At 35.7% G+C, this 26,946-nt stretch overlaps 1 protein-coding gene across 1 annotated transcript in view; it reads right to left on the reverse strand.

Moving 5' to 3' along the window:
• Nucleotides 1–264: 264 nt before the first annotated feature.
• The window catches only part of LOC117435035 (cGMP-inhibited 3',5'-cyclic phosphodiesterase 3B-like), a 73,813-nt gene continuing 47,131 nt past the window's right edge, over nt 265–26,946 (reverse strand). The window contains exons 2-16 of the mRNA XM_034057899.3: nt 22,204–22,254; nt 19,134–19,382; nt 18,902–19,044; nt 17,056–17,156; nt 16,076–16,286; nt 15,693–15,784; nt 13,791–13,939; nt 11,442–11,567; nt 10,403–10,514; nt 10,099–10,212; nt 8,789–8,988; nt 7,150–7,353; nt 6,626–6,787; nt 3,755–4,007; nt 265–2,960 (exon numbers count right to left, since the gene is read on the reverse strand). Of these exons, the coding sequence (XP_033913790.2) occupies nt 2,734–2,960; nt 3,755–4,007; nt 6,626–6,787; nt 7,150–7,353; nt 8,789–8,988; nt 10,099–10,212; nt 10,403–10,514; nt 11,442–11,567; nt 13,791–13,939; nt 15,693–15,784; nt 16,076–16,286; nt 17,056–17,156; nt 18,902–19,044; nt 19,134–19,382; nt 22,204–22,254 (2,394 nt within the window). The 3' untranslated portion in view covers nt 265–2,733. The remainder of the gene's footprint in view (nt 2,961–3,754; nt 4,008–6,625; nt 6,788–7,149; nt 7,354–8,788; nt 8,989–10,098; nt 10,213–10,402; nt 10,515–11,441; nt 11,568–13,790; nt 13,940–15,692; nt 15,785–16,075; nt 16,287–17,055; nt 17,157–18,901; nt 19,045–19,133; nt 19,383–22,203; nt 22,255–26,946) is intronic.

Below are 26,946 nucleotides of genomic sequence, written 5' to 3' on the forward strand. Positions count from 1 at the left end.
GCTTAGAGAGGCACTGCATGAAAACCTTTACCTCCCTCTAATGAATCTACTCTTCCAATACCCCTTTTCTGTTGAACATATTCTCTCTCAGAACCAATGCTTAATTCAATAATAAAAAAAAAAAATCAACAATGTAAAAATAACTTTCAATATATATTTCAATATGGATGGGGGTGGGGGTAACTGATCAGGATCTATACTTGAGGAAAAGTAAAGATAGCCATCAACACACAAACAAATAAATTTGATCTGAGAATCAATGGGTATTTTGGGATGGCCTTTTATGACTTTTAAACAACTATAAATAACAATAAAACCGTGAAAATGAACTTCCCCACATATTTGAACAGTTACATCTGACATAGGTATTTAGATGCTACATAAAAATGACAACCATTTGTAAATGCATTGATGACATGAACATTCATAAATGCACTGATGAAAATTCAAGAAAACTGGGAAAAGGGATACTTGCACAGTGATTACCCAATAAACAGTTAGCCTCACAATATAATAATCATCAATATTATCTTATAATATCTAAGAGTTGCAGGTTCTGAATAGCACTGTGTGTTGTAGTAAATTAGGTAGAACACCATTAAAACTTGCTACTGTTACACAAAATAAAGGTATGCATACCAACTGCACCTCACAGCCAAGCGTGTATAAAAGTATGGTGATTGCCAAAGATTAAATAATTATTAAATGTATTCCATTGTTTGTTTTTCCATGTAGCTTAAGTTTATTACTGGTAGAAATGTATGATGGGAACACTGCCTGGGTGTATTTCACAAGATGGGAATAGTTTGGCACCAACTGTGCGTATTAACAACGCTGTGTTCAGAGATTTAGCAACAACAGTGGTTATGATTAGGAACACGCAGACATAGTACACAGACAAAAAAGAAAAAAACACAAGTACCCACAGCTCCCCTTGTACAGATTTTACATCTGTATATAGTATTAGATAAAAACTCTGGAAACTGGATGATAATTACAGGTTTTCTATGTACAATATATGTCAGCCACACGTATAAAACAGATGTGTAGATATGCTTGGGTGGAGCGATTAAACACTTGCTTAGGAGGAAAGGGTGCACATTTCTTTTATACTAGCTTGATTTACACAGTCTGCACGAGAACTTTAATATCTGCAACCTGAAATAATTTACAAACATTGTGTAAGAGCTCTACATGCATTTAGTTTGCAAACTCCTTGACACATATGAATCCTTTTTTTTTCTTTTTTCAATAGGTAGAATGTTTCTTGTGGAATGTCTCGAGTTCCTACTTATTAGTTATGTTGCCATATTATTTTGTGATACAGTGAAGATGTAACAGCAAGTATTTTACTGTTCTGGGGAAATACTGTAGGATGCTAACGAACATATATATTGGCCTGTGTATATTTGGCAAAGTATATATTCTGTGAAAATATTAATGCTTGTAGAACTATGATACAAGACTCAGTGGGTTTACAACAAAAATTATCGCAGGACAACTGACAAATCGAATCCTATCCTAATACATGGTCAACCTTATTTATTCAATGTACGAAATCGGTTTTATTTTCATTAAGCTGCAACATAATCAAACACCATTTTCAAACCTATTTGTAGTATCTCATTACTAGGGCTGTTTTGAAAATAAATACAAAAGTCATAAAATACCACAATGAATTGTACATTTGTGGGGGAATTGGCAATATAATTATTCACCTTTCTTTAACAGTTTAATGGAGGAGGGTTTAAAACAAATGAATATATATTTGTTGCAATTGTCCCGTACAAAGAATAAAAATGTTTTTTGTTTTTTTTTATGACTCCATGAGTTTGTGAAATAGCTATTTATTTAAATGTTTCTAAATGTGAATCCTGAGTAACAGTGAAAAAATATATATAGTAAAATAAAAAAGGAAAAATATCCATTGAAACAGCTTTCCTGTTCTGTATGCTATGTGGTAAACAACAATGGACTTTTCTGAGTTGATTGAACTGACTGGCCACTGTGCATTGCTGAACTTTTTTTTATATATATATACAGAAAGTAAAAACCAAACAGGCAGGTTATACACAACGATAAAAGGCATCAAAATTGATGCAGGTGATTTTTATATTCTTTTTTTTCAGTCAAAACTTCAGAACTTGCATGTGTTAATGTTACTGTCTGCTTTTACAGTCACCAAATGTATCAAAAGTTCTGGTAAAACTGTAGTTTTCAGAGAAATAATGGTTCATATACAGTCTGCACTGTAGTGTTCAGTACTAGTCTCAGACAGGCACAATGTATTTTTCTTTTTAAATGGTGAAATCTGAAGGGTACTCAGAATCACCTACATTTCCATATTTGCACTGTTCACTTTGGTAACTAGTGTCATTATTTTATTTTTATTTTTTTTTATATCTCCAAGTACCTCATGGAAAGTAAGCGCTCTGTGTTCAACAAGGCAGAATCACAGCTATCTAACTTTACATCATGGGTGGCATTAAGGCCCTTACTTCATGTTTTACAAGCTTGTTGTTTATTTATTTTCATTAAGTATGCTTTTTTTGTAATTATTATTATTATTTTATTTCCATGGGGTGAAAGTGCATAGGAGTGGGGTTCCTGCTTAATTCACAAGAATCCTCTCACAGTATTAAGGCCTTTTCTACGCGACATGAAATGTGTCTCTGGTGTCGGCACAGTGACAATTCAGCGTGTCCTTTGAGGTCCAGCAGGACTCTGGTAGCGTCACTTTTTATCTTCTGCCTGCTGTCTCTCCTCATCCTCTTCTGCCTCTTCCTCAATCACCTGGATGTCATCTGATGTTTGAGGTAAAGATGAGTTCTCAGATTGCTGTTTACTCAGTTCAGACTTGCTCTTCTCTTCCTCTTCGATAACCTTCTTCCACACTTTGTGATTTTCCGTCAAGTGGTGCATGATGCTGCAGAACATCCGTCGCCTGCCCTTTCTCCTTTCTGCGGGAGAGATTTTAACAAAAAAAAGATTCAGAAAACTAATACATGATGGTTCAATGCTTTTTTCCCCCCTTCTTTTTAAACAATTACTTAAATGGGAGTAGTAGGGTAATTGTGTGATTGCCATAGATCGAATCTACCAGAGACTGCAAGTGAACTGGCAAGATCATTATTTTGGGTCTGGGTTGAGATATATATATCTATATATATATATATATATATATATATATATATATAGATGACTTATTTATGGTACTGCTTGAAATTGTTAACCTGGACAAACAAAAATATCATAAGGCGCCTAAATTTGTTAGTCATGTTTGGAATATCAAGTACAACAAATATTGAGATTGGTAAATATATTTTTCCATTACATTCTTACTGTTGGAGAACTCTCTTTAAAAAGACTCATAAATCCTATTCCAATCATGTCAATGATTTAACTTGTTACAACATATTATGCTGACTAGGTTGAATACATATAACTTAATCTAGTATAAATTGCACAGGACTGCACCAGCCACGGATGTCACAGCTGGCATGTTTTAAATTGTACATCATTTCCTTCACAACATGTACTCAAGTAAGTGGCCTGGATTAAACCAAAATACTAGCACCGATGTAGCCAGTTAGGTGCAAATGACACAGTGGGTCATATTTATAAAGCTGTGGCTAGTCAGCAAATACATTGTTACTTTACTTCTCTTTTAATGCTTTTTGAACGAATGGCCTGATAGCACTGCTATAAGCTATATCCATATCTCATTTAGTAGAGGATTGTAAACCATGCTTACTTGGTGCAATGTCCTCTTCCATGTCATCATCTTCTGTTTCTATATCATCTCCATCTTCATCTTCCTCAGCACACTCCAGCACATCCTCATCCTCTTCAATCCAGCGGCCTGGAAGCAAACCGGCTGCATCATACGAGTTACACAGCGGACCAACAATATGCGTGATGAAGGATTCCTGAAGCTTTGCCAGTTGAGGTGAAGACCGGTCCATAAACGGGCTGATTGGTAAACCAAGACTAGACTCTTCATCTCCCTGTAAACAATACAGCGACATAGAGGTTTGTCAAGTTAAATACTGATGGGTGACTGAAAAAAGGTTTTGTGCTTATTACTGTGTGGACAATGTGTGTGTTTTTGTCAAGTATCTACAAAGTGTAATTTTTAAATATTTTTACTATTAATTATTTACTATTCATTCATTTAAAACAGTTTCCTTGACACATCCCCTGCAGTTCAAATTAAGAACTTGTAATTCACTTTAAAGTTTGTCATATGCAATACATAAATGTTAAAATAACAAAGTGAAAGTACGTGCCATGAGAACAGCATTCTGCCTTGGCCTGCATGTTTGTAATTTACCTCCACTGAGACCATGAGACATTATATAAATCTACTGGGGTATTTATTAACTATTTCTGATTTACACAACCCCTTACTTCATCAAGCAACAAAAAGTACTAAAATGATGTTTAAAAACCAAACCACTTAAGATAAGAAATGGAAAGTGGACACAATAATGTCTTGGAGCTCCTTTAAATCATCTACTGCAGTTAAAATGTCAACTCAGTGCTTCTCGGAGACATTGCTTAAAGTGACAACGTATCAGGTACCACCCCCCCCACCCCCCCCACCCCCACTTACTGGACAGCATTACGCAACTTACAGAATGTGACGCTTGCAGCACTACTTCAGTCTATTTATAGAAAGACTTCCTAATGATAACTCAAATTAGAGAGTTTAAATGTGTTATTATATTATACAGACGTGCTCAAATTTGTTGGTACCCTTACAGCTCATTGAAATAATGCTTCATTCCTCCTGAAAAGTGATGAAATGAAAAGCTATTTTATCATGTATACTTGCATGCCTTTGGTATGTCATAGAATAAAGCAAAGAAGCTGTGAAAAGAGATGAATTATTTCTTATTCTACAAAGATATTCTAAAATGGCCCGGACACATTTGTTGGTACTCCTTAGAAAAGATAATAAATAATTGGATTATAGTGATATTTCAAACTAATTCGTTTCTTTAATTAGTATCACACATGTCTCCAATCTTATAATCAGTCATTCAGCCTATTTAAATGGAGAAAAGTAGTCACTGTGCTGTTTGGTATCATTGTGTGCACCACACTGAACATGGACCAGAGAAAGCAAAGGAGAGAGTTGTCTGAGGAGATCAGAAAGAAAATAATAGACAAGCATGGTAAAGGTAAAGGCTACAAGACCATCTCCAAGCAGCTTGATGTTCCTGTGACAACAGTTGCAAATATTATTAAGAAGTTTAAGGTCCATGGAACTGTAGCCAACCTCCCTGGGCGCGGCCGCAAGAGGAAAATCGACCCCAGATTGAACAGAAGGATAGTGCGAATGGTAGAAAAAGAACCAAGGATAACTGCCAAAGAGATACAAGCGAAGGTACATCAGTTTCTGATCGCACCATCCGTCGCTTTTTGAGCAAAAGTGGGCTCCATGGAAGAAGACCCAGGAGGACTCCACTTTTGAAAGAAACATAAAATGCCAGACTGGAATTTGCTAAAATGCATATTGACAAGCCTCAATCCTTCTGGGAGAATGTCCTTTGGACAGATGAGTCAAAACTGGAGCTTTTTGGCAAGTCACATCAGCTCTATGTTCACAGACGAAAAAATGAAGCTTTCAAAGAAAAGAACACCATACCTACAGTGAAACATGGAGGAGGCTTGGTTATGTTTTGGGGCTGCTTTGCTGCGCCTGGCACAGGGTGCCTTGAATCTGTGCAGGGCACAATGAAATCTCAAGACTAACAAGTCATTCTGGAGCGAAACGTACTGCCCAGTGTCAGAAAGCTCTGTCTCAGTCGCAGGTCATGGGTCCTCCAACAGGATAATGACCCAAAACACACAGCTAAAAGCACCCAAGAATGGATAAGAACAAAACATTGGACTATTCTGAAGTGGCCTTCTATGAGTCCTGATCTGAATCCTATCGAACATCAATGGAAAGAGCTGAAATTTGCAGTCTGGAGAAGGCACCCATCAAACCTGAGACAGCTGGAGCAGTTTGCTCAGGAAGAGTGGGCCAAACTACCTGTTAACAGGTGCAGAAGTCTCATTGAGAGCTACAGAAAACATTTGATTGCAGTGATTGCCTCTAAAGGTTGTGCAACAAAATATTAGGTTAGCGGTCCCATCATTTTTGTCCATGCCATTTTCATTTGTTTTATTATATACAATATTATGTTGAATAAAAAATCAAAAGCAAAGTCTGATTTCTATTAAATATGGAATAAACAATGGTGGATGCCAATTACTTTTGTCAGTTTCAAGTTATTTCAGAGAAAATTGTGCATTCTTCGTTTTTTGTGGAGGGGTACCAACAAATTTGAGCACGTCTGTATATACTGTGTATATATATATATATATATACACAGTATAATGGTTTACAAATTAGTCTATTGACTCTCATTAGTTTAATTAGCACAACCTTTGCATTTAAGACTGGTTCATATGCCATCTAAACTTTCAGAATACTTGTCAGAATAATTTAAATACTTTTTACTCATGTGTAAATCTTTTTTAATCTTGTTTAATACTGTTGTTTTTTTTCATAGGGATTTTCATAGAAAGGCTCCACATACATTCCAGTGAAATCCCTCATTATTTTTAGTACCTGTTCATAAAATTCGTTGACAATGCCTTCTGTCCATTTTAAGTGCAGCTCACGGGCTTTCGCTGGGCCATTGATGTCTGCCAGCTTAATGCAAACTTGGCAAACTAACAGACGATCATTTTCATTAGTCCAGTCTATTCCTGGGCTGTTCACATCATTAACCTGTTTTTAGGCAGAAACAGAATTCTGGTCATTATCCTGAATAATAAGACATGTATTTAAAATACAGTGTTCTTTTGTAAAGAAACATTCTTTATGTGTATGAACAAGTTGCATGAATTGTCAATGCTAATACTAAAACTCAGTGAAAAATATAATCATGTTAAATAGTGATACCTGTCAGTGAATGACGCCTTAAAACTAATACAATTATATAGCAATAGAAATAAATAGTGCTCCTTACAATATAACAGGAATTGAAGTGGGTCTTATGCCAAATGAATCATTTTTTCAATAACAGTGATTTTTAATACATTAAGTTTCAAGAGAAGACCTGTTATTGCAGAATCTGTACAGTCACCAACCTTGGCATTAAACTCTGCAAGAAAATCAAAATGTTTCTTCAAATCTGTGGCTAGAATGGCTTCAATCACCAAGAAACGAAAGCGTTTAAACTCGACGTGATCCAGGCTAGACAGAAAGTTGAACTCTGGCAGGGACAAAAAGAGATTCCACGCTGAGGCTGCGTGGTGGTTCTCCAGGACCGATCGGTCATTGTACAGCACAGCCTGAAAAAAAACAAAACCTATTGGAAAGGTGCTCAGCACATGAACATTTCATAAGAACTGACATCAATATTGATTAGAGAATGAGAAAAATAAGTACTGGTGTAACTATTCGCACCTCCAGGAGGTGGGTGTCTCTGATAATTTTAATCAATTGTTTCAAAATTTGTGTCCATATTTATGGAGAAGTTGTAGGCATCAGCTGCAGAGTCACTTACAAAAAGAAATACGATTTACATGTCATTTGTTTATTTAGCAGACGCCTTTATACAAGGTGACTTTACACAAGGCATCAGCTGCAGAGTCACTTACAACTACGTCTCACCCGAAAGACGGAGCACAAGTAGGTTAAGTGACTTGCTCAGGGTCACACAATGAGTCAGTGGCTGGGGTGGGATTTGAACCAGGGACCTCCTGGTTACAAGCCCTTTTCTTTAACCACTGGACCACACAGCCTCCTATAAATAATGACTTCAACATGTGTGTACAGCTTATTTTACATGAAATAAGTGTTGAGCAAAATATTTTAATGGTCAATACAACACTAGCCTTCTTACAAAAGAGCTTTTGGCTTTCATTGTCTCAAAGGACAATATCTTAATTCAATAAAGAGAACAAATAAGGTATGTGGCCATTCAAATTAAGCCTTGAGAGAATTCATAAGGAGAATTTCAACTGTAGGTCTGTACTTTTTATAACATGAGTATCAGATTCTGCTTGTTTCAGGTGGATCAATATAATACATATTAGTTTAATGAATAAACTGTAGTTTTAGATGACAATATTACTTTTGCCAGCTCGCTATTGAGCTTGACGTCAAGAATAAATTAATCATAGTTACGGTGCTCAAGAAAAGAGCCCTGTTTAGTATTGCCTTTTAAGTAGATTCAATTGAAGTGTTTTATTCACGTTCAAGTTCTAAATAAATAATACAATTAATATAGAAATGATTTACATATTAACCATGAAAACTTACATTTTTAATGTTGGGCATAAAACTAACACTGAAACGTGTGTTAAAAAAACTAATTGTTATTTACACATTTTCTATTACATATTCTTTCAAAAGCAGTTTGATGACATTGGAAAACACTGCATTTACAAACACCAACACCACAAACTCATAAATATAATGCTTTTTCATGATAAACATTTGCAGTTGACTTTTTTACATTGAAAAAAAACATTTAAAGGAATCATAAAAAAATGTATAAGAAAGAATGTGACCTTATATTTAATAGACTATAGTAAAAAAAAAAAAAAAAAAAAAAAATGTATAGACTCAAGAATCATGAGGACATTTGAAGGCCATTTGACAAGGTGACAATCACCCGAGTAAATTCTGAAAACTGTAAAGGATGTTAAAATTACAGTGTGAGGAGAAATAAAACAAACACAAAAAAACATGCAGATGGCATCACAATGTACAAGCACTTACCTGCGGGGCATTAGTGGCTACAAGAAATGCATTTGTACGCCCAGGATGATCATAATCATGCATGGCTGCTGCTACATAGAGTGCCATCAACTCCAAGGCAGGGATGTTCCAAGCCAGACAGCCATAGCTATCATCTTGTATTGGGCAGGTTTTGGAGGATGCATAGGCCACTCTGCCCGGGGAAATCCCACTGTCCGAGTCTTAGAAACAAAGGGCATTTATATATTAGACATGTTATCAATAACAACATAAAATGAATGACTACCTGACAAGTAAGCATAGACTTGCATTATTTGTTCAGCAACCACATTCATTTTGTATGGTATTTCGGTGTGTGTATATTACTTCCCATTTAAAGTGCAGGTGTAGCAACAACCAAACAAGCTGATTGATGGGCATGTTTTGTTTTCCAACAAGAGAATCACTGTGTTATTAAAAGGTCAAGGGGATTATGGAGCTGAAAGTACTTTGTTTATTTTTTGTTTTCCGAGAAACCACTCACAACACTAAAAATGTTAATCAAACTGAATCAATACACAGTCACAGAGCCTCGATCACTCTTATCCAATAGAACCTGCAAAATGAGAAATTCTGGAATAATGTAGTAAATAGACATCGAGGTATTGAATCTTGGTGTATAATTGCACATGTCTGTGTAACTTGCAGCTTAAAAAAAAGCTTAATTTGTATATACTGCAGAAGGATAAACATTCTTGTACCCAGATTTTCTTTACCCCCATTCTGGAAAGGAAATACACTGCAGGGTTCATTAGTCAAACAGTGACGCAGGCACAGCTCCATTAAAAAAATTAAAATAGGAATCTGGAGAGTTAAAAACATGCTGATCTCAGCAGCAAGAACAGATCTCAATCACAATGGAGCCTTTCTTATCTAATGGCAACTGTACTCTTGGCAGAGGAGGTAGATAAGTCAGCAAATGTTTTTAATTAAGTTTCTGTGGATCAATGGTACATCCAGTATCGTTAACAAAAATAGACATGAACTGTCCATTCTTCTACTGAATGGACAGATATGATTACTTTGTAAATATAAAGACCTACATTATTTTTATATTGTTATGCCAAAATCTAAAATAGCACAACAGTATCAGCAGCATTTCAAGTGTGTTGCATTAATAGAGCTGTGCTGACACATCTGTATGTGTTTCTTGTGTCTGTCAGAGAGAGAGAGAGAGAGAGAGAACTGTGAGAGTAGAGAGATGGCTGGCCATACACAAACGGGAGGTGAAAGAGCTGAAGTCGAGTTAGATATGAGGGTCCACAGAGTGTATCTTTAATTTTCTCCATTACCTGTATCACTCCCAGTGACGTGCTCATTGTGTATTTGCTGGAATCCAGGGACTGGCCGTGTTGTCAGGTACCAAACAGCATGAAGCACATCCGTGGCGTGGACGCGATTATGATCTATTAAAATAACAATAATTATGTAGTCAGATTGTTCTTATAAATCTTATCAACAATAAACATAATTATGGTATAGCTTTCATTCCTTGTTCGTAAACATCCAAGAAAGATTTCAAAAGGGCAACAAAAACAAGCATGTGAGATCTATACTTCAGCCACTGTTTTCTTCAACTGTGTACAGAATACTCACAAGGTATGTCCCGGTAGCCATTCTCCAGTGCAGTGAAGTAGGCCATGAATTCTCGGGTTGGTATTTTAAAGATTTCAAATAAACCTGCATCTTGAAACAAGGTGTAACTGACCTGTAATATGAAAGTACATTTTAGTAATTTGTGATGAAATGTTTAATTTTATAACATTGTATTAAAAATGAATATGGTCATTCACATTATATCTAAATGCTTATTTAGTATTTACATTATTTTGTGATCATCAGTGTCAAAGTGTCAAATTGCTGGCAAAGCACCACTAATAGTCCAAAACAGTGACATGTTTTTTTTTGTTATTTTTTTTCTAATCTTGCTTTACAGTCAATACTGTATTTGTAAAATATTGAAGAATTACGTTTATTGTATTTTGTTAGTAATTTAATCTGTGATTTGTTCTGAGTTATATTAGCAAATAAGTGTTTTTATAATGAATATTTGTATATTATCACTTGTTAAAAACTTGCAGTTGCAATTAATTTTGAATTATTGTCACTAGATTATTTTCATTAAAAACTATCAGAAAATGTAACATCTTTGTTGGCTTGCATCCTGCTACCTTCTGGAAAAAAATAAATCCAAACACCAATAATATAATACAACATCTCAAAATAATAATACATTTTACATTAGAGATCTACTGATAGTATCCAGTGTTTTCTCAGTAAATTTTGCTATATACATATATATGATAAATATTTTCTTAAATGTTACCAGATAGTTTTTTAGTTTTTTTTAAACCGAAAACCGAACCAACAACCAAGTTTTTAAAAGTAAATGAACCATAACCAAACCGAACTGAAATTTCCCAAACCGGACACCTCTACTGGATAGTACATAGAACAGATAGATTTCCAGGGTAAATCATTACTAGAATTATAATATTAGTTAATAACCACACTAAACAGATCAATAGATAGATTAAGAGGAGGGCAAGCTGATAGAATTACACTAAGGAAACACAATAACCACAGAAAGTCTAATGATTTAGAAAGAGAGATGAAGGTCAGCAATTCAACCAACCACACTGAGTATTCTTCCTGATTTCCCCCCGGTCTTCTCCACCAGATTGAAAATGGGAAAATTCCAATTGTTGACACTTTCCATCAGGTCTTCCAGATCTTCCAATACTGGATCTAATGGAAAGTCCTGCCCCACATAGGAAAAAGGGAAACACATTTTACATTCTGCTGATGTACGATGTACAGTATAGGGGTGCATGTTCTTTTGGGTGGAAATACGGGTCTTTTACAATGTTCTGATGAAGACAAACTGTCGAAACGCGTTAACATTGTAGCTTGCTGACTTTTGTAATATGAACATGCACAAATAAAAATACTTTTATCTACAAATTGAGTGCAGATCTGGATCAATCCAAGGGAGTTTCCCTCTTTCTGTGGTTTTCTACAGTTAGATTTTTTTCTATGTTTAATTCCCGGGACAAGGCACTTTGGAAAGGAGCAGACAAATATATTTTTTAGCGCTGGTATAAACTCCTGTTGATTATAATATATATAGCAATATTTGGTGTGACCACCCTTTGCCTTCAAAACAGCATCAATTCTTCTAGGCACACTTGCACACAGTTTTTGAAGGAACTCGGCAGGTAGGTTGGCCCAAACATCTTGGAGAACTAACCACAGTTCTTCTGTGGATTTAGGCAGCCTCAGTTGCTTCTCTCTCTTCATGTAATCCCAGACAGACTCGATGATGTTGAGATCAGGGCTCCTTGTTCTTCTTTACGCTGAAGACAGTTCTTAATGACTGTCGCTGTATGTTTGGGGTCGTTGTCATGCTGCAGAATAAATTTGGGGCCAATCAGATGCCTCCCTGATGGTATTGCATGATGGATAAGTATCTGCCTGTACTTCTCAGCATTGAGGAGACCATTAATTCTGACCAAATCCCCAACTCCATTTGCAGAAATGCAGCCCTAAACTTGCAAGGAACCTCCACCATGCTTCACTGTTGCCTGCAGACACTCATTCGTGTACCGCTCTCCAGCCCTTCGGCGAACAAACTGCCTTCTGCTACAGCCAAATATTTCAAATTTTGACTCATCAGTCCAGAGCACTTGCTGCCATTTTTCTGCACCCCAGTTCCTGTGTTTTCGTGCATAGTTGAGTCGCTTGGCCTTGTTTCCACGTCAGAGGTATGGCTTTTTGGCCGCAAGTCTTCCATGAAGGCCACTTCTGACCAGACTTCTCCGGACAGTAGATGGGTGTACCAGGGTCCCACTGTTTTCTGCCAATTCTGAGCTGATGGCACTGCTGGATATCTTCCGATTGCGAAGGGAACTAAGCATGATGTGTCTTTCATCTGCTGCAGTAAGTTTCCTTGGCCGACCACTGCGTCTACGGTCCTCAACGTTGCCCGTTTCTTTGTGCTTCTTCAAAAGAGCTTGGACAGCACATCTGGAAACCCCTGTCTGCCTTGAAATTTCTGCCTGGGAGAGACATTGCTGATGCAGTATAAATACCTTGTGTCTTGTTGCTGTGCTCAGTCTTGCCATGGTGTATGACTTTTGACAGTAAACTGTCTTCAGCAACCTCACCTTGTTAGCAGAGTTTGGCTGTTCCTCACCCAGTTTTATTTCCCCTACACAGCTGTTTCTGTTTCAGTTAATGATTGTGTTTCAACCTACATATTGAATTGATGATCATTAGCACCTGTTTGGAATAATTGTTTAATCATACACCTGACTATATGCCTACAAAATCCCTGACTTTGTGCAAGTGTACCTAGAAGAATTGATGCTGTTTTGAAGGCAAAGGGTGGTCACACCAAATATGGATTTGATTTAGATTTTTCTTCTGTTCACTCACTTTGCATTTATTTAATTGATAAATATAATCTAGTAACATGTCTATTTTTGAAAGCATTCTTACTTTACAGCATTTTTTCACACTTGCCTAAAACGTTTGCACAGTACTGTGTATATATATATATATATATATATATATATATATATATATATATATATATATATATAGCCTTTCATATTGGACCATCATCACAAAGCGCTTTACAGAAGTAGGCTGTGAACTGTGCATTATATGCAGAGTCACTTACAATAGGACATTGATTTAACATCTCATCCACAGGATGGAACACAAGGAGGTTAAGTGACTTGCTCAGGGTCACACAGTGAGTCAGTCAGTGGCAGAGGTGGACCGGTGACCTTCTGGTTACAAGCCCTGGACTGAGGAAGCTCAACAAGCTATTTCAAGTTTTACATTTTAGTGTCCTAATAAAATAAAAATGTTCGTTGAGCAGATAAGCCGTTCAAGTTGTTTAACTAGCGCTGTTCAGTGTGAACAGAGTTAGTTAGAAACGTTCTCTCGATTGAAGGCACCCCAGTTCTCTTCATACCTCAGTTTCTTGATTCTTTAGTGTCTGCTCTGGATGCTGCTCTGGATCTGCTTTGCCTCTCACGTATGAATATTGTTCACTTGGTGTTTCTTCTTTCTCATCTGATTCCCTTAACAGTCTGTTATCGCTTGTCCTTTCAACACCTTCACCTTCGGAAAATAATATTATTTGAGTACAGCTATGGCCAAAAGTTTTGCAACACCCTATAGAATATCATTTTGTAGTTTTTTTTGATCACATAATGTTAAATAAAATACATAAATTATGCTCATATAGTTTTTTTTTAGCTGTACATAAAAGAATGCTTGAAATTAACAGAACCATTCTTTTTGTTCAGTTTAGGTTTTTGTACATTTTATAAAATCAACACAGTGCAACAGCATAGTGTTTTTTTGTTTTTTTAATTAAAGTATAACAGTACCTGCATGCATTCAAACCATCAGGAAAAACATTTGGATTTGTGTATGTATGCAGATACATAATGAATCCTCCACCATGTGTTTCGCACCTTCCCTTGAGAAGAATCCCCACTGGGTAACAATAACATTTTTATATTCAGTTAAAGAGCTATAAAGAGAATTAGGATATCATAAATCTGTTTAAAAAATATTTTTAAAGATAAAATGTCAGAAGTGTTTTTCAGTGAAGGATTTATCACATACGTAAGTATGCAAATATGTTGACTTTTTGCACATAAAACGTCTTGGGATTATTTGATCCGCAACGTGGCCAGTTTCCAGATGTCAGCTGTACAAAACAGTGACTGGGTAAGAGGTTTCTTGCAAATGCATGTTTAGAGGTGGTGCTAAATGCAGATGATGGATAATACTCATTGCAGATAACCTACACCTGTGTAATTGTGTGATGCACTACTGGCCCCTGCAGGTGATGCAAGGTAATTAGATAGTCAAAAATTTTAAAGTATTTATCTAAAATGTATGTGACATCTCCACATTCTTAAAATACTATTTTAGGATAGTATGGTAATCAAACTGAACAGACAAAAAAGCTTAAGATTAAAACCCTCAGACTGCAGCCTTTTCTTTAAATGGCACATGAGTGGGTTCAGTGCAAACCCTTCTATTATTATTATTTATTTCTTAGCAGACGCCCTTATCCAGGGCGACTTACAATTGTTACAAGATGTCACATTATACATTATTTCACATTATACAGATATCACATTATTTTTACATACAATTACCCATTTATACAGTTGGGTTTTTACTGGAGCAATCTAGGTAAAGTACCTTGCTCAAGGGTACAACAACAGTGTCCCCCACTGGGGATTGAACCCACAACCCTCCGGTCAAGAGTCCAGAGCCCTAACCACTACTCCACACTGCTGCCCCTTCTAGTAACATTAAAGGATTTATACGGGATCAAAGGTTACATGAAACCATTTGACAAGATACATTGCTTCTACTACAGTATGACATATGTTTCTGATTGGGCAAACCTAATCTCAAAATAATTAACTTAATCTCAGAATAAAGGTATCACTTTCTGATGATAGAATATATAAGGCTTTTTTTTTAATGCTACATGTTTTGGAACTGAATGAGACAATCAATTATTGTAATACATTATTATTGCAGACATACCAACTTGCCTTGGACACTAATCTATATATTGATGTTAAAATTAAATTAGAACAGAATACTAGTGTTGTCATGGACACGATGAGTGATAAAATAAAAAAAAAGCAGCAGGAGTTGTTTTTGTTTCAATAAATATCAAATTCAATTACAACTTTTCCAGATCAAAAACAGCAGCAGGCAGATTGGGTGGGCTTGTGCATACACGTGTCACTTCTAATACCACAGAGATCATGATCAAACTTGACCTTTTAGGACATTCTCGCTATGAGATCACAGCATTAAATGGACCTTGAAACGTTACCTGATCGTCTGTGCCGAAATTCTGTACCAGACTGTAAATTACTCTCCCCAGACTCCACACTCTGAATCGTTTTCAGCGTCTGACGTCCACAACTAATACAATAAACAAAAAATACATGGAAGAAAACCAGAGTTAATAAACTTAGATATATACTATCTATTTCGATATATGGTCATAAAAGTTTTATAACATTTACAATGTTACAAAAAAAATAGTTGCAGTTGTAAGAAATTGAGAAATCTGGCCCATTGTATCATACAAAAGTTGGTAATAAGTTGGAGGTTACAGGAAAAAGATTATGCATGTTTTAAGTTCTGACCAAATTTTGTGCATCCTTTTTAAAATCAAAATAATTCTGTATAGCTGACCATCGGACATTTTACCTAGTGCAGTGATAAGTGCCAGGCGTTCTGAACTGTGGATGGAATTCTGTAGAACTCGGAGTGTATCCTAAAGGTTTATGAAGATTGACACTTGGTTTAGTGAGGAAATCAGCAGTGTCTGGAAACTCCACTGGGGAACGGGTCACCTGAGAACCGCCGATTACTGGGCCATGGCTAGGTGAGTTCACAGGACTCAGACTCGGGGACGTGCCTGCAATTAAACAGGGGACATATTAAAACACACACAGTGACTGAATTGTATTTCTGACTCCTCCTATACGTAGCTGGACCCTCTCTCATGTGGCTTTTTTAAAATTAATTTGAAGTGTTTATTAAATGACAGACTGATGAGGCTATAGGACCGGGATGCCTCCAAGATCAATAGAAACTAGGGGCAAGATGTCTGACTCCCTGTCTCTATTGACTTTAGCATTAATAGAATACCATTTATTATGTCAATTCAATCATTCAATGTAAAAAAAAGGGAATAAATCTATGGTCACCAGAGTCAATTTAATTTATGTCTAAATAACCTTTAAAAGAGGAGTTACCTCGGGCTGAAATCGGTCCCAAACCATTAAAAAGTTATACATCTTTTGTTTTCTACTCAATGTAATACTAATGCAAGTGTAAATCATGCCATAAAATTGTACCCCTGATGGCATCTATTAAATCGACAGAAATAAACGCAAGGGATATACTGCTTATTGTTGCACTTTGACTTATTTTTAAAACAGTATGTTTCTAGTTTTTAGTTAAAAAGACAAAAAAATGCTGCTCCGCTGCTAACAAAGTGAAAGTATTTTGTCAAAATAAGTACAAATATAGAAAACAAATGAAATGCACAATAAATAATAAAAAAAAAATAAAGAAATACATAGGAATAGCATCTGTCAAAAGTTTAAGCAGGTCACATACATCTCACGACCTGAATTGAAATGATTCTGTTTGCTTGTGTTTGATGCGTTTGTTCCACTTACCAGCCCGCCTGGATCCAACGTGATGTGTTAATGTTACAGATGAAGACCTCTGTTTAGGGATCGTCAGCAGGTTCGAAGGTCCATTTGGTTGCAACCCTTGGCTTAATTAAAAAAAAAAAAAAAAAAAAATGCCATTTTACACACCTGTAATATCACATCCTATTTCACATCCAAACAGGTGTATTTTAAATAAAGACATTAGGAAATAAATAATTAAAAGATGAAGAATCTGATTTGATTTAATGAATTTGTGGACTACATTACTGTTGAACTATATAACCTCAACATTGTTCTGTACCTAGTACATTTTTAATCAGTATTCAAATAAAGAACAAGACAACACATTTTTCTTAAAAAACAAAAAAAAAAAAAATGTGAATGAAAGCTTGACCAAGCAAAGCCCCAAGTCCATAATTAAAGCGAGAGGAGGGTTCAATTCTCCTGGGTCTCGCACCGAAGAGTATTAGTGTCTGTTAATGTAAATTGTGTTTCAATCTCATTATGGTCCCTGTATAAGCATTGCTTGAAGTGGCCATCCAAAAAGACATGTCTCCAAAGATATTTCAAAATGCTATTCTGAGGTAGATAAAGATGAAATTACATTTCTGCAAAATATACATGATACATGTCAACTGAGTGCTGTTCACATGGTCACAGCTATAACAAACCGAGTAATTTAATATTACTGGAGACATTTAAAATATTATTATTTACTTATTTATTTATTGGTACCTATGATTTTTAAAACTAACTTGACACTACCAAATTTACATTACCTCAGGCAACAGCCTTCTCTAAGCCTCCAAACTAAAGTTTTTGATAATGCATATACAGTTTATTTAACATTTGAACAATGAATTACAGACTAAATAAACTGCTTACTTACTGGAACTGCAAAAGCAGCAATTAAAGACTACAGAACTATGTCACTAATTGTAAAGTATGCAAAGCTAGTGATCTAAAACAATTTTTATTTTCTCTTCATTTAAGTACATAAAGAAATAACCTGGGAAATGAGACAATTGTGAACAGACCGCTATCTAGTGTCAAATGAATGTACATCAGTAAAGCAGTTTACTATGGAGGACTGACAATGAAAATAGTACTACAAGCATAATCAGATGTGGCACAGTGCTACCCTGTTATAATGCGGTTGTCGGGGTCCATAATTAGGAGACCGCATTATTTATTTTTCGCCTTATAACTAATATTAGCATTTTTGTTCCCGAAATGACTTACAATGCACGTTGTAGCGTACTTGAATCCACGGTTTATTGGGACGATTAATACCGGCCCCTGTTAGCCTGGGCCTCGCCAAAAACAACAAACAGTCTTGCACTCTCACAGCAGCATATTCACACAGCAGCTTGTTTTTCTTCATCTTTTAGCCATCCACGCAATGTAGATTCTGCAACATGTATGTCTTTTGAAACTGCTGCTTGAGTTTCACCTTTTCTCACTCTGTCCACCGCATTGAGTTTCATGTTAACAGAGAAAGATTTTTGTTTTTTGCCGTCTGCCATGCTTCGTACTGTGTATATGGACCGTTCACGAGTCAAACTGCATTATGGGGGAAATGGGAGCCACGACCTTACTGTGTTACAACCGATTCCGCACTATAACGAGTCACGTTATAACGGGGTAGCACTGTGATGATATTCACATGAATAAATAAAAGCAGTAACCATGAAAGGTAAGCCACCTAAAATGTGTACACTTAATAATTTGTTGTTTTTCTTTTTAAATAAAAAAAAAAGATTATATATATATATATATATATATATATATATATGCATGCATTCAAGAAACAAGCATGAGCAGTGAAACAGTGAGAAGGTTAGTTCACCTTGCCGTAGTGAATTCCTGGTGAGGTCTCTTTCCATTATTGCGATCCCACCTTGAAGATGAAGACTCTAGTGGTGGCAGGCTAGAAGCTCCTGAACTCCTCCTTAGCTGCGGGGTGGGTAAGCTGCTCCTGCTAGTCATTCCCTAACGGGTGAAACAGACCACAATCAGACTGCAGAACTAAAATGAAAAGGTACAAACCTGGGCAGCAGAAAGTAGCTGAGGATTCCAACCTTGTAAGGCTTCCTTTCTCCCTTCTCTGATGGGTCCTCCATTTCAGTGCAGGAGTAGAAGCCAGGGAAGGGGGTGAATGGGTTTACTCGTGGCCTACAGGAGCCTGAAAACGTCCCCATCAGGCTGCTAATACTGCGCAGAGAGGATATGACTTGCGGAGGGAGAGAGGAATCGATTAGCAAGTCAGACACCAGGTTACGGGCTTCGTTTATAACTGAGAGGTCCACTCCATTTCCACCCCCAGCACCCTGCAAGACATAGAGAATAGAGTTTTAAACACATTTTTTATGTCATTTACATTTAAACAGTAGGGGACGTATAACGCTAGATTTTTCGGAGCCCTGCTACTTACTCTTTAATGTATGTAGTAACATACTGTAACATCCAGCACCACAGCTGTAAAGTAACTGGATCTCTGAGGCCACCAAGTGGGCATACGTGAGAATTACAGATTGTATAAAAATAAAGAACATGCATCTTAAAGATTATATATAGTGAGCAACTGTTTTATACCTCCCAAGGGAATTCTGAGTGATAGGATTTCATATTAGACAATGAAGATTTCCAACCAGGAAAATCATAAACCTGACCCTAGACCAAACACAGTGGAGGCTTGGAGGCAAGGAACATATTGTGATCAAGTAATGGTGCAATATATTGCCTAGAAAAAAAATAAATAAAAGCAGTCCTTCACAAAATATATTGATCGGTCTTTGTTAGAATTCTTTTTAAAATGTGAAACTCTGTCGGGACTAGCAGACAGAGTCTCTACTATGTTACAAACATCAACACAACTTTTCCACACACACTTTGGCACCCTGCTAAATAATCTTGCCCCCTTCTGTGATTTTTTTTTTTTTTTTTTGCCACACATAAAACTTTGAGGTAGCACAGATGACGAAGACAGCACAGTAGCCTGTTTATTAAATTAAGCCATAAATGTGATCTTAGTTGTGCATGACTGCACATGTTTTATCGTACATCCTGTTTTTCACAAATTGTATAACCACAGACTGCCTGATGGATGACTTTGGGGTTTGTTTATAGCAACACAAGCAGAGCTGGCTTCAGAATAAAGTCCAACTGCCAGTCATGCAAAAATTACTTTGTAGAAAACCGATTGTACTGTAGCACATTTTTTTAAAATAATAAAAACATGGGTAAGGTTTCTTTTTAGAAATGTTAGTACTACAGTATCCCCATTTATAAAATTAAATAATTATAAGCTCTTACAAAAAGCCTTTTTTTTTTTGTCCCGTTCCAATCACATTAAGTTTCTCAGAGGTAAATCTTACATTGGTTGATAGTTCCATAGGATTACGTAAATGTGAGTTGTCACCAGGAAGCAAATGCTTTGGGCAATTTCAAATTCAATAAACTGAAGGAGCGAATGTAGGGAAGAAAAGCCTGAGTCTCCTACCAGATAGTAAAGTCAGGAGCGTTGTTTTAGAAAGCATGAACCTGTTGCAAACATCGCTTTTAAGGTTGAAAGGCTTTAGGCTTTATTCTGCATTAGCCCAATTTCCGTTTACTGTTGCAGTTTTTAGACCCAATGCATTGTTTTAAATTATTTTTGTAAACCAAGTATGCAGAGATTTTGCAAAAGATTGCATTTACAAATACTACAAGCAAATGGCAAGACGTGTGTACAAATTAAAGACACAACACCTGCAAGATAGTTTTGCCAGGCCTGTTCTTCAATACTGTACAACATCTTTTAAAAAAAAAAAAAAAAACGGTTAATCTGAGATTCAGTTCAACCTGCCTGAAACTGTGAGATGCTATAACACATATACAGTATGCAAATACATGCCAGCAGCCCGTGGAGTGGAAATGATGTAATGTCTTGCATCAAGAGAAGCCCCCACACCTCCCTGGAAAATTTGAGGCAGACTTCAAACTGCAGCCTGACACACACTACTAGACTCTTGGTTAAAATAGAAACGTTAAGACATTTTAAACAAAGAGCAGATTGAATGACCTATAAAAACAGAGATTAGATTATCCTATCAGCAGCACAAGGGTGGAGCCACTTCCAGCACTGCAGGTGTGGCACAGGAATAGGAAAGTACAAATAAAGTGCTTTAAATTCTCCAAACAGAAACCAGTGTTTTGTTTAAATGTACAGTACCAAATATCCTCGATAGGTAACAACTTACGTTTAGCCAATATAAGTACTATTTAATAGTACCTTGAATTTTCAAGGGTAACACCAAATAATAGTGTTAACCCTTCGAGTACTGCGTTTATATGGTGTGATCTTCCAGTAACTAAATTATCTTTGCAATGTGTATATCTGCCTTCAATAACGCCAGACTGTGTCTTCTCCAGTTTGAGGAAATGCTGGTCATATTAAAGAGCTTTTTTATATTCTACTGTAGCTCTTGACATTTTGTGTATGGCTTGGCAATTATGAGGCTGATTACGGATATTAGGTATAGGTTACTGAAGACAGAATCAATGCCTCATCACATTTTATTTGGGAGTTGTGTTCATTGTATGCATGGTACAATATTTAAAACATTTCTTTGTTTTTATGTGCGAGTATGTGTCTGGATGTGCATTGTGAGCAATGTAGTCCTTAACAAAGCAAGCTATGATGTTAACATTTGATCCAGTTAGTATTTGATGTATATAGTTTATTAGTAAATATACTATACCAATAATTTACTTTAGACTTTGGAACATGGCAAAACTTACCAGTATGTTGCCACACATTTTATTCTGATTGAGCTACACCAAAAAGCTGGCCCTACCACAGGTAAAACAACACAGCAGTGTTTTCAACCATGACAGTTTTAACCTTTTTTTAACCTACATGCAGAAGGCAATTCTTGAATCAGGCCTGTTAAACATCAGATTTACTTGACAATTGGTGCCACGTAGAGGTCATTCCAAAAAAGTTCAGCTAAAAAAACTAAATTGTGCAGGTGTAAAATAGGCTGTCCCATCTTGGTATCAATTACAGGTGCTGTACACAACAAAATACTATCTTAATTTCCTTCTTACTTGAGACTGTTAAAAGAAAAAAAAAAAAAAAATCAAACAGATATACTATATAGAACTTACCTGATACTGTGGTTTGTACCACTGCTTCAGGTCCCAGTCCCAAAGAATCATCTGAAAAATAGAAAATAAAGTGCTGTTTTAATAAACTTGCCAGTCCAGTCATGTCATGTTTCATATACATTAACTACAGTAACACAGTAAAAAGGAAATATTGTGTGTGTTAACACATTATTTTCAGATGTTAATTGTATAACTTTGTGAGCAGCATTAATACTGTAATGTCTTCTACAATTTCTGTCAACATGATGTGTACATTTTCACTGTAGTGTATCAAGGCTTGTAACAATGCTTTGCATGCTTCAGTGTGCATTAACACCACCTAGTGGGCACTTTCAGCACTACATCACTACCAAATCTTAAGGCAAGCAGTGTTTTGTTTGTTTTTGTTTTTACGTGATTAAAATCATCCATCTACAGTACCACCCTAGCACTATTCGGATTTTAAAAGACTATTACAGCGTGATCAAGAACTGATTTGAAACTGAGGCAAGTTGCAGTAAGCAGTTTGAATGCAATTCAAACTTCAAGTACAATGCGAAATATTTCTGCCTCATGGAAAGAGAAAGCGGCATTAGCATTGGAGAGATCATTGTACCTGTAACTCAGAGTAAAGCACAAAGCAACTGTCACTATTGTTACAGTATGCAACAGACACTGGTTGCTAAATAATAAAAGTGACATTTTAACTATTCTAACTTTAACTACCCCTCTTTCAAGTGTACATTGTGAAAACATGCATGAGGCATATTTCAAATTGTTACCTCAATCTTTAAATTAACTCATACTTTATTGAATAGAGAAAAAACAGTTAATACTGCAACACCAGAGCCTAATAACTAATATAGCTAATTTATTAAGCACTCCCGAGTTGTTCGTTATTCATTTTGTATGATTAACATGGCACTTTCTCTTAAATAAAAAAAATAAATAAAAGAGAGTGAATTAAAGACTGGAGTAACGGCTTTGAAAATATGACCCATATTGTTACATGTTTAACAACAGTGTGGCTTACTCCTTTCTAGAGTAAAATATTTGTGCATCAAGATAGATTTAATTTAGATACTGGGGTAAAGAAAAACTTGCAAAAGAGGTTCAAAGACTATCAATCTATAAACAACAGAATCATGATCTAAAAACAGCTCTCCTAATCTGGCAGCATACTTCAGCCCTAATCTACAGGTCAGGCCCACCTCCTCCAGACAGCTCAAAGAAACTGAGTGACCCACAACATAAATCTGCCAAGCGCTGTCTGAGTATGAACATGTTTTATTGGTTTGCATTTTGTAGTCCAAAGGTCTAAGTTTCGTGTTTCTAACCAGACTAGTACAGAAACAGTATCATCACAAACAAATTCGGAATGTGAATGGTTCAGCAACCGCCAAGGTACAGAAGAGCAGGCATTTAAATACACGGGGGGGGGGGGGGATAAGGGGGGGGATAAGGTGTATTTGGAGACACTATGAAATGATTTAAGAGGTTAAAATTATATTTTAACGACTTTAGTTTGAAATGTCTAAATTAAGTAACTTTTACTTAACTTATATATTGTTTTAAGTATATTAAAAACACATTAACACCTAAACAGAAAAATGTTAGCAAACAAGTCTGGCAACACAGAAGGTAACACAAATGCAAATATTAAAATGCAAAAAAAAAAATGTGTGTAGAATATACTGTGTCACTCTGTTGTTTTGACAGCCTGGCCACTGTAGCTGACTGCAGAAACAGACGAGATTGCTTTCTCTTTCTACCTCTGTAATAACCACTGGATACCTGCATTATCCAACATGTACATCCAGTATAGCCTTACAAAACAAGCCTTGAAGTGTTACATTTCATGTTGAATACCAATGTATTGTTTATGACTGACATCAACAATAATAATGTAATATTATACAGCAGCCAAATAAGATCCAAACTAGTAATTATCTTTCAAACATCAGACGTTACTGTACATTGTGCATGTTGTTATACTGTAGTAAATAAATGTATCAAAACTCAAAATATAAATATGTATTACCACTTTAGATATATTTCGTGGCCCAGGGAGAGTGTAGTGCATGCAGGGATAGAAAGAAGACTCCAATTGCACAGCAGTTTCACCCATTCTGGGTTTTACTGCGAGCCACAGTGTGTATGTAACAAGCTCAGGGGTCTTTTTAAACTTATAGTAAAACCAGGAATGGATCAAATTGCTATGCAATGGGAGTCTTATGTCCACCCCTGCACAGTATATGTATACTTACCTTACAAAAGATAGGCCTTATGGATTAAGTAGATGTTGGCCTAGCTCCTTTAATCTGAGCAGTCAACACTTGGACAGTTTCTCCATTATTTAATGTAATATGTGTCTGTTTATTACACAATATTGTTAGTATAAGACCTAACTCGAAATATGTGGTGTAAAAGCTTCCGCTTAAATTGCAACCTACAGTAGACAGTATTTCCTTTCACTGCATTTTCTGTTTTCCTCAGTGTTGCCAAATAACAGAGAGCAGCCTGTCGAGCCCAGGGTGAGGTGAAATATCAACCTACATTTTTTTATTCTCTCTCTCTCTCTCTCTCTCTCTCTCTCTCTCTCTCTCTCTCTGTCTCCAGTTAAGCTCGAGGTTAATAGGATTAAAAACCAACCTTACTACTCCAGCAAAGAAAACGCATGAAACCACTGAAACCACACAGAAACGTCAACAACTGAATTCTTAGATCTTATCAAGCCTAATTACGTCAATGGGGTTTATTTTCATGTTATCTCTGCAGGCAGACAAGTCACAAAATATGAAACCGCTAAAAACACTACTTGCATTGTGCTTCATGAAAGAAAAGCTGCAGTAACTGCTTTGACTTTATTAAGAGGGTTTTAATACAGTTTGATAGATTTTTTAATTTTTACATTGAGGTTTTAAAACATCTTATTGATTCTCAAAAAATGTGGTGCCTTTTTATGGCCTTTTTCCTATAGTTTTTTTTTTTTTTTTTTACTATTTACATTGTTTTTTTATTTTAAAAATAGTGTTTAATTATGAAGAAAACACAATATTAAAATATTTTTATAGTAAGTTTTTTTTATTACTGCAGCCAAAATGGAATATAAATCTGTAAAAATAAATAAATAAAAAATATGTTACCGTTTTAAAAATGTACACAACAGAAAAAAATAACTGTGGTTCAAAAAGTGAAATATGTAGCTTACAAGAAAAAATAATGTAAAATTCAGAAACATGATAATAGAAAATTAAATCAAATAGTGGTGCTCAGGTCCTGTCGTGTAACATTATGAACACTGACAAAAGGATGTTTTTATATGAAACATGTTTACAGTCACTCTGCCACAAGATGGCATACAACATCTAAAACAGAAAGACGCAGATATAGAAATATACAGTGTAATCCTCCAACAAGATTAATAAAACAATTGGATGATGGATTCTTACAAACACTATTTGAAAATGTCACTTTTTTCCTCAAGCTCATCACCAGCTGCTCTAATACAGTCTACAAAATCACTCTTACTGTCTACAATGAAATGTTTAACATCATAACCAAATCCTTTTTATCTATGGTACAAGAGAAGGTTCTCAAGATGTTGTGTGAAAATAGTTTCTTGAAGCCATGTTAGTTTATCCTTTTATAAAAAAAAAAAAGTAAAATCTACCAAATGTAATTGAATGTGGTGTCTCCCTGACACAGTCGGTTAATGCCATACACATGCATGTGTGGTTTTATTGGTTCTCCAGGTAATGCAATACTTGTGGTTGTGCATTCACTGTATATACACAATACCCATACTTGAAAAAATACAAAGACCACAGAAAGAATCTGCAAACCTCTGTCTCAACTTAGATAAGCTTTGCACAAGACGTGCAGGAAATCTACCATATTTTTTATTCACCCTTAAATTATTGTATATCTTGATTTATGTCTCCTGCGTGTCTTTTTTTCTCTTACTGTACTGTGCCATGATCCCTGAGTTATCACACCGATATCGTATAGAATAAACACAATAAAAACAGACACAATAAAAGCATAGACAACATGATTCAACATTAGTACATTTCAGACTTCAGGTACAGTAGAGGTAAAAAGCAAGAAATAGATTTTCATTTAATATTTTCCCATCTACATTATCAGATCAACACGTTTGTCATTTTGTAGTGTAACAATTGAAGCCAGCATTATCAGCACTGTGTGCCAGCGTTTATGTTCATTTGTGTCTGCAGCACCATTGTTGATATGCTTTGATAGTTTTGGTTTACATGACTGCACTTTATGCTCAGGTTTTAATTACCTATGTATGTTAGTTTGTTTTTAACTAAATGTTTGTTGTAACACGCAGAATTATAAATTGTGTGTATATATATATATATATATATATATATATATATATATATATATATATATATATATATATATATATATATATATATAGATAGATAGATATATCTTCGTTGGATGAATTAATGTAACATTATGGCCCATATTTACAGTTAATAAAAAAGGATAATAAAACCAATGGTAAATCTTGTCCTGTAGAAGGGGTTATTGATGCATAATTTAGGAGGCAACAAAAAATGTAATTACAGTATGGACAGTCTGTAGACTTGTGTATAATGTATCTGAAAATACCATAACTTTTAAATGCATTCTGTTTTGCTTTGTGGGCAGGATTAAAGAGAGGCCATATTGTAATAAAAAAATTTATATATATATATATAATTTGTGGTTTCACTTTTTTTTGTAGAAATG

The sequence above is a fragment of the Acipenser ruthenus genome, chromosome 28 (assembly GCF_902713425.1).
Source record: "Acipenser ruthenus chromosome 28, fAciRut3.2 maternal haplotype, whole genome shotgun sequence".
In the NCBI taxonomy this organism is placed as follows: domain Eukaryota; kingdom Metazoa; phylum Chordata; class Actinopteri; order Acipenseriformes; family Acipenseridae; genus Acipenser; species Acipenser ruthenus.